This window comes from Podarcis bocagei (assembly GCF_964188305.1).
Source record: "Podarcis bocagei genome assembly, chromosome: 11".
Taxonomy (NCBI): Eukaryota; Metazoa; Chordata; class Lepidosauria; order Squamata; family Lacertidae; genus Podarcis; species Podarcis bocagei.
The window spans coordinates 536,716-548,910 of record NC_138136.1 but is presented as its reverse complement, the minus strand read 5'-3'; the positions used below and the strand labels follow the sequence as shown (position 1 = coordinate 548,910).

At 43.5% G+C, this 12,195-nt stretch overlaps 1 protein-coding gene across 4 annotated transcripts in view; it reads left to right on the top strand.

Annotated features, from left to right (window-relative positions):
• The window catches only part of DOCK8 (dedicator of cytokinesis 8), a 158,952-nt gene that overhangs the window by 125,706 nt on the left and 21,051 nt on the right, over nucleotides 1-12,195 (top strand). For all 4 annotated transcript variants that reach the window (XM_081213510.1, XM_081213509.1, XM_081213508.1 and 1 more), the window contains 5 exons: nucleotides 1,446-1,604; nucleotides 3,419-3,519; nucleotides 4,738-4,930; nucleotides 6,471-6,614; nucleotides 11,197-11,328. In XM_081213510.1, the coding sequence (XP_081069636.1) occupies nucleotides 1,446-1,604; nucleotides 3,419-3,519; nucleotides 4,738-4,930; nucleotides 6,471-6,614; nucleotides 11,197-11,328 (729 nt within the window). The remainder of the gene's footprint in view (nucleotides 1-1,445; nucleotides 1,605-3,418; nucleotides 3,520-4,737; nucleotides 4,931-6,470; nucleotides 6,615-11,196; nucleotides 11,329-12,195) is intronic.

Below are 12,195 nucleotides of genomic sequence, written 5' to 3'. Positions count from 1 at the left end.
TGCAGTTTGAGGGATACCATGTATGATGAGGCTGCACTGGCCCAAGTTTTTTGGCCTTCATGTACAGGATTTGTAACTCTGAATCCCATAATATGGAACTATATGATACATTAAAAACAGTATGCATGCAAACTGTTAAGAGTAAACTGGAACCTGTAATTGAAAGAAGATAGGAGAGTGTCAGCTGCATCCCATTGCTGACAGAGGGGGAGAGGAGGAGGTAATTAGGCAGGAGGAGCAGTCTAGTAGCAGTAGAAGCCTGAGCTCCGAGAACAAGAAGAAGGAAGGGGGAAGTTCAAGGGGGAAGACTGACAGTTTAAGCTGGGACTCAGAGGGAGGGCCACCGGAAGTAACCCATTCGATGATGTGCACAAGAATTAATGAGAGGTGTGAACAGGTAAGGAAGCGAAAGTGGGGACCAGGAAGGGGCGGAACTCAGACTTGGCAACAGCTAATTTGGAAGCAGTCACTGAGTGACTGAGTTCCAGAGTGATTTGTGTGTCTTGAGCAATAAACTTGAGTTAATTACTGCCGGAGTTGACTCGCTTCTGTGGGAGAGACCCAATCATTACAGGAAGGGAGAATAATAGTCTAGTAGCCTTTGGTTTGAGAAGAAGTAACATTTTAATGATGTAACCTCATTTTAACTTGTTATTACTATTGATTATGGAAGGAGGAAAATATTCAATTCAGTTTGCATTTAAAGGGAAACCTTCCTAATCTGCACTTTCTGAAACTATGTGAGAGTTGAAACACAGCTATCCCTTGAAATTCACACTTGCCAAATGTTTCAATGCAGTTATCCAGTCAATTAATGCATACAAATATGCATGTGTTAGGAGAAAAAGATACATACATTTGTGAAGGTAATGATAGCCAGATGTTGGAAAACTGGTGTTGGGCGGAACATTGATTCTTGGTATAACAAAGTATGGCCAAAAGTATGGCTCTTGGTATGACAGAGTATGGTCAATAGCATGCCAGGTGAGAGCAGCAAGGGGCAAACACAATCCACAATCCTTTTATAACATATAACAAACGTTAATTGAATACATAAATTGTTCAGACGCTTAGAGTAATCAAATGAAACTTTAACACATGGCATGATAAAAGTCTGTAATTTCATCAGGACAAGTTATTTGTTGTTTAATGTTGTAACAATTGTTTTCACAAAATTTATCTTCTGTACCATGAAAATAAATAAAATTTTAAAAAAAGAATTAGTGAGATTCCCAGTGCCTATGAAACTGAATTTTATGTGTTCCCATGACTATTTGGAAGGAAATCCCATTTATTTTAGTGGGGCTTATTTAATCCTTTATAACAAATTCTGTCTAAGCCAAAGGGAGATTTAAATTTCATGCAAACAAAAACCAGCTAACGGAAAATCAGTACAATACATTTCATTTGTACAATCTGACACTCACTTTTCTGTTTTTTAAAAGAACTTTGCAAGAGTCAAAATGCAAGTGACAATGTCATTGGCTTCTCTGGTTGGTAAAGCATCAGATTTTAACGAGGAGTATCTCAGAAAGTCTTTACGAACTATTTTGGCATATGCAGAGGAAGATGTAGACATGCAGCCAACTCTCTTCCCGGGACAGGTAAGGCATTTTGCTACTTTAGTCCAAAATTTGAGTAGGTTACTGGACAAAAGTTAATTATTTGTATGCTCACAAAAATCAGCTGGCATTAATGGCTAAGGGAGCTGGGCATGTTTAGCCTGGAGAAGAGGAGGTTAAGGGGTGATATGATAGCCATGTTCAAATATATAAAAGGATGTCACATAGAGGAGGGAGAAAGGTTGTTTTCTGCTGCTCCAGAGAAGCGGACACGGAGCAATGGATCCAAACTACAAGAAAGAAGATTCCACCTAAACATTAGGAAGAACTTCCTGACAGTAAGAGCTGTTTGACAGTGGAATTTGCTGCCAAGGAGTGTGGTGGAGTCTCCTACTTTGGAGGTCTTTAAGCAGAGGCTTGACAACCATATGTCAGGAGTGCTCTAATGGTGTTTCCTGCTTGGCAGGGGGTTGGACTCGATGGCCCTGGTGGTCTCTTCCAAATCTATGATTCTATGATTCTATTCTATGTGAGGGAGGACGGATGGAAGGAAAGCTGATCATACAGAGCTACCAGAACCACCTGGAAAACCATTTTGTGTCTTGCTCCCAGCCCAAGGGAGAAGAAGCAGGACCCATTATCAGAGGTCAACATTCTCTGGCAACCTACCAAGACCCATGCTCCCAATGTGGGTTCACTGCCAACCCTTTGTGCCTTTTTGCGCCACTGCTGCTTTCTCTTTTGGGCTCAAGACACCCTCTTGAGCATATTGGGGTGTGCTTGCCCTCACGTCACCCCAGCACCCTCCCAATGGCGCAAATCTCCGAGTGATCTGTTTTGGGACACAGCCAAACCAGAAGTCCTTGAAAACTCTGCATGTCTCGTCCTCTGTGGATTGTCTCAGAGGCAGGATGGCAACAATGGTAAGGAGGAGGAGAGCAAAGAACCAGCACTGAACATTGAAAGATCTACCCAACCAGAATCTAGTTGTGGAATTGCTGGCAAAAGGCTCTGATGGATAATGGCATTAACTTTGCTGAGTCTTTGCTTTCTGACATCCTTGGTGTAGTGAATCATTCAGTTCTGAAACCTTAAGGATGGTAGTTGTGTTTACTTGCAGGTCTACCACATTATCTAGTTGTTGCCCACTCCCCAAATTTCATAATTGTCACAAATTGAACACTTCAGAAAAAATATTACGATATGCCATTTTTGTAGATTAACCCAACAAAGAGAGCCAGTGTAGTGTAATGTACTGCCATGGTTAGAGTGTTGGACAAAGACCTGGGAGAACAGGGTTAAAATCCCTGCTCAGCTATGAAAGTCATTGGGTGACCTTGAGCCTTGAGCCACAATCTCTCAGCCTAACCTGCCTCATAGGTATCTGAAGAAGTGTGCATGCACACGAAAGCTCATACCAATAACTAACTTAGTTGGGCTCTAAAGTGCTACTGAAAGGGATTTTTTATTTTTTTATTTTATTTTATTTCGACTGCCTCATAGTGTTGTTGTGAGGATAAAATTGGGGGAAAGGTATGATAATGCAATAAACCAGGGGTTGTCAACCTGGTCCCTACCACCCAATAGTGGGCATTTCAGGATTCTAGGTGGGCAGTAGGGGGTTCTATGGCACAAGCTGAATCCTCCTTCCATTGAGCACTGGTGGGCGGTAAGGAAATTTTACATTTGTGGGCAGTAGGTATAAAAAGGTTGACTACCCCTGCAATAAACAAATATTCAAAATAAAATTCCATCATAAATATGACTTTTCAAATATTGATTATGAAAAAAATATTATATTTATTTGCACATCAGTAATTTGTTCATTTTAATGTTGGACTTGTTTGTTTGCTTAGGTGGAAGAGCTGTTGTATAATCTGAACAGCATATTGTCAGACACAGTGAAAATGCGAGAGTTTCAGGAAGATCCAGAGATGCTCATGGATCTTATGTACAGGTTGAGCTCACTAATATTTCTCTTGAGCAATTTCCGATGAATGATGCAGAACCTTTCAGATTTAAATTTGTCAAAAACAAAATATCTGCTGTGCAATTAAGGGCATACATCAATGACAGATTTATATCAGTTATCAGTACCTTGGCTTCTGACAAACAGTCCTGGGAATTCTCTATACAATATCTCTATGCCCATTTAGAAAATGGTGGTTATCAGATTCCATGGGGAATGAAATCCTGGGTTAATGCCTATTTAACCAGGTTTAGTGTAGATAAACATTTTGACCCAGATATTTTGTTAGTGAGAAAGTCAACATGATGGGGCCAAGCTTTGTGTTGGTGTGTGCCTTCTCGTAGTCCCTTTACTGTGAATACTGTGAATAATATCAAGATTCCTTTAAATGTTACCCTACAGATGTGGGATCACTTTTCTGTGAACGGCAACCGTGCAGTTACACCCCACTTGGTGATCTGCTTCTTCCCCTCTTGTTCTGAAAATGGGATGGTAGGACCAGAGAGATGTGCATGTGCATACACAGTGTAGCTTGGATCATTCTGTATCCACCGCATAGGTTCTCTAGCAGCGTTTCTACTCAGTCAGTTTTTGCCTGGGATGTTACACATTGACAATAACTCAATATTAGCAGGTCTGAAAATATTTTTTATAATTTTTCTTTCCTAATCTATCTAAAGAGAACAAAGAGAGAATATTATGGAAAGTATTAGAAAGGAGGTGCTTGGAAAGGAATTCTGTAGTGTCAGAGTCATTTATTAGTAAAAGTAATGCCAGGTTTGGTGGAACAAATGAAGTATTTACAATGCTATAGAGCAGAGGATCCCAAACTTGAAGACAGGAGTGCCTGGTGTCCTTTGGTCCATGGGGTCACAAAGAATTGGACACGACTAAACGACTAAACAACAACAACATCCCAAATTTGGGTCTCCAGCTGTTTTTAGACTACAATTGCCATCATCCCTGACCACTGGTCCTGCTAGCTAGGGATGGAGGGAGTTGTGGACCAAAAACAGCTGGAGAACCAAGTTTGGTAAACCTTGCTGTAGAGAATATTTAGTTAGGCTTCTGCTATCTTCAAATCCACAATTCTCTGTAAGAATTAAAACCCAGCAAATGATGTGGCATCTCCACAAAAGAAAAGGAAGTGCTTTTAATTTAACCCCAAGACAAATGAAAGATACATCTTTTATGCTCTGTTATTAGAATTGCCAAAGGATATCAGACATCACCTGACTTAAGGTTGACCTGGCTCCAAAACATGGCAGAGAAGCATGCTAAGAAAAAATGTTACACAGAGGCTGCCATGTGTCTAGTTCATGCTGCTGCTCTTGTTGCTGAATACCTGAGCATGCTGGAAGATCATAGTTACCTGCCAGTTGGCAGTGTCAGCTTTCAGGTAAAAACAGACAATTGTTATTTGTGTTTGTGAGCGTTCCCCTGGTGCCCTCCACTTGTTTTTGTTGATTGACAACTCCCATCATCCATGACCATTGCCCTTGTTAGCTGTGGATGGTGGGAATTGCAGTCCAAAATATCTATAAGGTACCAGGTTGATAAATGTAATGTCTTGATTGTGGTAGATGTACTGACCACTCTTTTTTGCCAATTATTTTTATTTATTTTCTGAATTACAAATCAGACCAAATTAATTCAATTTAATACAGTTTCTTGAAAAATGGTTTCCTGCTCTCGATATAGGATATGTCCAAGATGTACCCCCACTGCTCCATCAGTTCTCAGTTACTCTCTAGTTGACAATACTTCACACTTGCCAATATTATTAATTCAGCTGCCCCTTTACAGCCCTGCAAACAACAAATAGCTCAATTAAACCTAAGTATATATAATCCATAACAACATATGTGTTTCCGTTAATCTTTGTTTCTAGACTTGGGTGTCTTATTCCAACCTAAGTCCTCTCGCTCTTTGTTCTATTCATAAATCTTTACCTAGTTGAGTGTTCTATTGCGGTGTCTGTTTTATCTGTGTGCTCCTTCAAGGTCGAATTCCATCTCAATGATAAGACAACTGTCTTATCATCAAGGTGGAATTTGACCCTGAAGGAGTGATCAGTGATCAGACCACGGTCAAACATTTTGGAGGGCGAATCTTCCAGAACTTTTCTTTCAGCCATTGGATACCACACTACTATGCCTTCTCCTCCAGCACAAAACGCATCCATTCTCTCTCAAATTCAGCCTCTCCTCAGCAGTCCGCCCCATTGGAAAGTAGTCATAAATTTCATCCATTCACTCCTCAGTTGAGGTGGGGGAGGGGATAAACGTAGTAAAACCATATTAAATTCCTTGTAAGACATAAATCAAAGGTCTACCTCCCCTTCTTCTTCTTCCAAGAAACAAATGACTACACATGTCTCATTCCATTGTGCAGTGGAGGGCAGAGGGAAAGAAAACTGCATCCGGTAATCATAAGAAAACATAAGGCATCCTGCCCTCTTCTTTCTCTGGTCTTGGCTGTTGCAGGGATTTTCAAAGCTCTCAAATACCATTCAAATACCTTCAAAAGTCCTGATTCTTTCAGCACAGACTGCTTGCATATCTTGCATCAAGAGCGCCTCATGAGTTAGTCAATTAGTCAAATTACGGAGGAACCTTAGTCAAATTAAGGAAGCTCGTTCCTTGGCAGAGGCTCACTCCCAGGTCGCTCCCATTCTGCCTCCTGAAGTAGGAGACATGGGATTACACGACTCAGTGGGTGCCTTAGCACCTCCGGAAAGTTTCAGGAGGGTTCATGCCTCATTTTCTCCCTCCTCACTGCCTGAACTACTTCACAGCCCCCAGAGGGACTGCAGAGAACATCCACCATGAAATGAGGGCATGGCCAGAAACTGTACTGACCACTCCGCTCAGCTAGGCTTCAATAGCAGAAGCAAAGGGTTGAATAGCTTGGAACCAAACAATTGTTCTGTCTTTTAGAATATTTCCTCCAATGTGCTTGAGGAGTCTGCTGTTTCTGACGATGTTCTGTCTCCAGATGAAGATGGAGTGTGCTCTGGAAGGTATTTCTCAGAGAATGGTTTGGTGGGACTGCTGGAACAAGCTGCAGAGCTTTTTAACACTGTGAGTAGTATTATATTCTAAGGCAGAGCTTTCCAAACTGTGGAACATGTTAGTGTGTTGGCTGCTGTGTGTAGGTGTGTCATATAAACACTCTGTGAAATTGAACATCCGGCATGCCTCCACTGCGTCTCAGTGCTTCTCCCGGCTTCTACCAGAGTATAGCGATCAGCAGTGTAACCTGTATGGAGGAATCTCAGAAGGAATCTCAGGCAGTGGCGTAGCGTGGGGGGTGCCAGGGGTGCCGGCCGCACCAGGCGCAACATCTGGGGGGGTGCGAGTCCAGAGGGAAGGGACAAGTTCCTTCCTCCACTGGGCTCCCCGCCGCCACCGCCAGCCTTGCGCCCTAGCGCGCGCGCCCCCCTGCTGCGGCTGCGCTCCACTCACTGCTCGCAGGAGGAGCAGCCGCTGCAGCAGCGCCGACGCCACCACCGACGCCTGGCCGGGCACAGGCAGCCTCCGCACCCCGCCGCCGCCGACATCCCCTCGGCCCAGCCACAGGCGGCGGCTGCTTCTGCCGACTGGGAGGGAGGAGAGCTCCGAGGGGCCTCGCCGCGCCCTGCGCTCCCCAAAACCCTCCGAGAGGAAGCCGGCGGGTGGGCGAGGGTCTCCCGGCAGAAGGGGGCGCCGCTGGCTCCGGCTCTCAGCGCAAGTCTCCGCCGCGGGGGGGGGGCAAGGACGGAGCACGGCTGGAAGCCCCCGGACCCGGCCGGGAGGAGGAGAGGCGCTCGCCAAGCCCGGATCTGGAGCTCCACCTACAGCCCAAGGAGAGGAGGGGGCGGGGAGGCGCCCGAGGGGAGGGGGCTTCGGCTGCCTCGGCCCGCGGGGGCTCCGCAAATAATAAATTTAATAAATTCCTGCTGAGCCTTTGGGGGGGTCCTTGGCTCCTTCGCTCGCCCCCAGCCCCAGTGGCGTAGCGTGGGGGGTGCAGGGGGGCCAGGCACAACATCCGGGGGGCGCGCTCACACTCAAGTGCTAAAATCCACGGGTTAGGGGGCGCAAATTACTTGCCTTGCCCCGGGTGCTGACAACCCACGCTACGCCACTGATCTCAGGCATACAGAATAACACTCCGTACGCAGCTTCTTTCTAATCTAAGAAGCTTTATTTACAGCGGCATAATAAATCAGCAGTCCAGGAAAGCGAGAAGACATGTTGTCTCTCCCCTTGTAGCAAAACAGAAAGTAAAAGAAGCAGAAACCCGTATGTGAACGCACCCTGAGGGACAGGACGTAATTGGAATGTAATAATGGGGGGATACAATCTATTTCAGAGAAACAGACCAGACAAGAAAGGAGGAGGAGTGGCGTTATATGTCAGGGATGTGTATACCTGTGAAGAGATCCAAGATTTAGAACATCAAAGCCAAAGTGAGAGCATTTGGGTCAAAATTAAGGGAGAGAAGAATAACAGGGACCTCATTGTGGGAGTTTACTATAGATCCCCAAGCCAAACGGAGGACATAGATGATGCCTTCCTGGAACAGATGGCCAAGCATGCAAAAGGAAGGGAGATAGTAGTAATGGGGGACTTCAATTACCCGGATATTTGTTGGATGTCAAACTCAGCCAAGAGCATAAGGTCAAACAGATTCCTCACTGGCCTTGCAGACAACTTCATTGTCCAGAAAGTGGGAGAAGCAACAAGAGGAACAGCCATTTTAGATCTGGTCCTAACCAATGTTGATGACCTGGTTAGTGGGGTAGAAGTGGAAGGATCATCAGGCGCGAGTGATCATGCTCTTCTGAAGTTTACTATACAGCGGAAAGGAGCAGCCAAGCATACTAGGACTCAATTTCTTGACTTTAAGAAAGCCGACTTCATAAAACTTAGGGAAGTGCTGGGTGAGATCCCATGGACAGTAATACTAAAAGGAAAGGGAGTTCATGATGGCTGGGAGTTTGTTAAGAGGGAGATACTAAAAGCACAACGTCAGGCAATACCAATGAGAGGGAAACATGGAAGGTGCCTAAAGAAGCCAGGGTGGCTATCTAAAGAACTTTTAACTGAGTTAAGATTAAAAAAGGATGTGTACAAAAAATGGAAAAGGGGGGAAACCACCAAAGAGGAATTCAAACAAATAGCCAGCACGTGTAGACACAAAGTCAGAAAAGCTAAAGCACAGAATGAACTCAGGCTTGCTAGAGAGGTTAAAAGCAACAAAAAAGGCTTCTATGGGTATGTTCGTAGCAAAAGGAAGAGCAAAGAAACAGTGGGGTCACTCATAGGAGAAGATGGTGAAATGCAAACAGGGGACACAGAAAGGGCTGAACTCCTCAATGCCTTCTTTGCCTCAGTCTTCTCCGATAAGGAAAACAATGCCCGACCTGAAGAATTTGGAGCAAATGATTCAGCAAAGGAAACACAGCCCAGAATAACTAAGGAGATAGTACAAGAATACTTGGCCAGTTTAGATGTATTCAAGTCTCCAGGGCCAGATGAACTGCATCCAAGAGTATTAAAAGAACTGGCAGATGTGATCTCAGAACCACTGGCAGTCATCTTTGAGAATTCCTGGAGAACAGGCGAAGTCCCGGCAGACTGGAGGAGGGCAAATGTTGTCCCTATTTTCAAAAAGGGGAAAAGAGAGGACCCAAATAATTACCGCCCAGTCAGTCTGACATCAATACCAGGGAAGATTCTGGAGCAGATCATTAAGCAAACAGTCTGTGCGCACCTAGAAAGGAATGCTGTGATCACCAATAGTCAGCATGGATTTCTGAAAAATAAGTCATGTCAGACTAACCTGATCTCGTTTTTTGACAGAATTACAAGCCTGGTAGATGAAGGGAACGCAGTGGATGTAGCCTACCTTGATTTCAGCAAGGCATTTGACAAGGTGCCCCATGATATTCTTGTAAAGAAACTGGTAAAATGTGGTCTTGACTATGCTACCACTCAATGGATTTGTAACTGGCTGACTGACCGAACCCAAAGGGTGCTCATCAATGGTTCCTCTTCATCCTGGAGAAGAGTGACTAGTGGGGTGCCACAGGGTTCTGTCTTGGGCCCGGTCTTATTCAACATCTTTATCAACGACTTGGATGATGGACTCAAGGGCATCCTGATCAAATTTGCAGATGACACCAAACTGGGAGGGGTGGCTAACACCCCAGAGGACAGGATCACACTTCAAAACGACCTTGACAGATTAGAGAACTGGGCAAAAACAAACAAGATGAATTTTAACAGGGAGAAATGTAAAGTATTGCACTTGGGCAAAAAAAATGAAAGGCACAAATACAAGATGGGGGACACCTGGCTTGAGAGCAGTACATGTGAAAAGGATCTAGGAGTCTTGGTTGACCACAAACTTGACATGAGCCAACAGTGTGACGCGGCAGCTAAAAAAGCCAATGCAATTCTGGGCTGCATCAATAGGAGTATAGCATCTAGATCAAGGGAAGTAATAGTGCCACTGTATTCTGCTCTGGTCAGACCTCACCTGGAGTACTGTGTCCAGTTCTGGGCACCACAGTTCAAGAAGGACACTGACAAACTGGAACGTGTCCAGAGGAGGGCAACCAAAATGGTCAAAGGCCTGGAAACGATGCCTTATGAGGAACGGCTAAGGGAGCTGGGCATGTTTAGCCTGGAGAAGAGGAGGTTAAGGGGTGATATGATAGCCATGTTCAAATATATAAAAGGATGTCACATAGAGGAGGGAGAAAGGTTGTTTTCTTCTGCTCCAGAGAAACGGACACGGAGCAATGGATCCAAACTACAAGAAAGAAGATTCCACCTAAACATTAGGAAGAACTTCCTGTCAGTAAGAGCTGTTTGACAGTGGAATTTGCTGCCAAGGAGTGTGGTGGAGTCTCCTACTTTGGAGGTCTTTAAGCAGAGGCTTGACAACCATATGTCAGGAGTGCTCTGATGGTGTTTCCTGCTTGGCAGGGGGTTGGACTCGATGGCCCTTGTGGTCTCTTCCAATTCTATGATTCTATGATTCTATGACGTCACCCCATGAGCTGTTAACCCTGTAAGCTCTGGTTCTCCTCACACACTCCCCACTAGTGCTTTCAAAAAAAATGTTTAGGGGTACTCTCATTTTGACTCAAGAAAATCACCATTTTATAGTTCAAATCGGGGAAAATAAATACAGTAAATGGACAAAAGTACAAAGATTCATAAAATGTTTAGGGATCTGTGTGTCCCCCAGAAAAAAGCTGGAAAGGGATTAGTTTAACCTCTGGTTTTCTAGTAAAACTGAATTACCTTGTCACAAAATGTTGCATGTCTAAAAAATGTGTCACCAGCATGAAAAGTTTGGAAAGCTATGCTCTAGGGCCATGCTTGTGTCAGGATTTGAGAGGACTTTTATTCATTTATTTAGCCACTTTTACCTTGCCTTCCTCTATTGTTTGAGCTGGCTGACAAAACTATAATGGCGCAACTGACAGCCTGCTTCTTTGTTTGCAAGGATAAACATGAATCTGGAACTCCCATGTTCCAGAAGGTGCAACAACAGTAGAAAAATAGTAGGTGTGAAAAGGGTTAAGCAATCCCTGTCAGCTTGTTGTTGAAAATCTGTCTATGTCATCAGAGACTTGACACCGGTTTTAATTTTATATCTTCACGCAAGGGAGGACTGTGTGAAACTGTGAATGAGGTCTACAAGATTGTCACCCCCATCTTAGAAGCACATCGAGATTTCAGGAAACTTTCTTCCACTCACAGTAAACTTCAGAAAGCCTTTGAGAGCATCATAAATAAGGTATGTTAGCTGCAGCATTTGTTGATCATGAATATAAGACAATCTGTAGTACAAAACTCCCTTGTTTCTCTTCTTAACTACTATTAATGTCAATTTGCACTTCATGGTGTAACTCAGATACTGCCTATATTTTAAAGTCTTGCATCAGCATAGTATAGTATAGAATTGCTAGCTATCTTTGAAGGAGCTCCACAAGCACAGAGGACTCTTTTCCTTGCTGACTAAAAGGACACATGGACCGATTGTTTTTACCCCAGTTAAATACTAAATTATTCATTTTTGGTTTTTCCATCAACAATATCCTAACCCAAGGATATTGAACTTCAAAACCACTTAGCCCAAGCTGATTGTCCCACACTCAGGACAAACAGATTGGCTCCAGTACCTACCAAATATTTGACAAATTTGACCATCCCCAAATTTAGAAAGGCAGAGAAATACTATTTAAATTACCTCTTGTCTGACTGGAATTTGTATGGTACTAGAAATGTAGCTAGATTTTATGCGATAGTCATAAGTCACAGAAAGCAAACGATTACACAGCTGCATAAATTGTTATATGGTTCTCAGTTAAATCTCTTATTCTTTTAAACTTTTATGATGTTGTATTTGTCTGGACACATATTTCAAGTACATTCAATTAGTATATTGATTGTTAAATCCCATATTGATCGTTTTTATTGCTTATGTAGAGAATTATGCAGAAATTCTGGTTTAATATGCTGTCTGTTTGCCATAATAAACATTGATTGATTGATTGATTGATTGATTGATTGATTGATCAACTGAATCAATCTCTTGTAACTGTGTGTTGTAAGAGAAATAAAGCCAGAAATTAAATTAGCAACAGCAATATGTTATATTGGA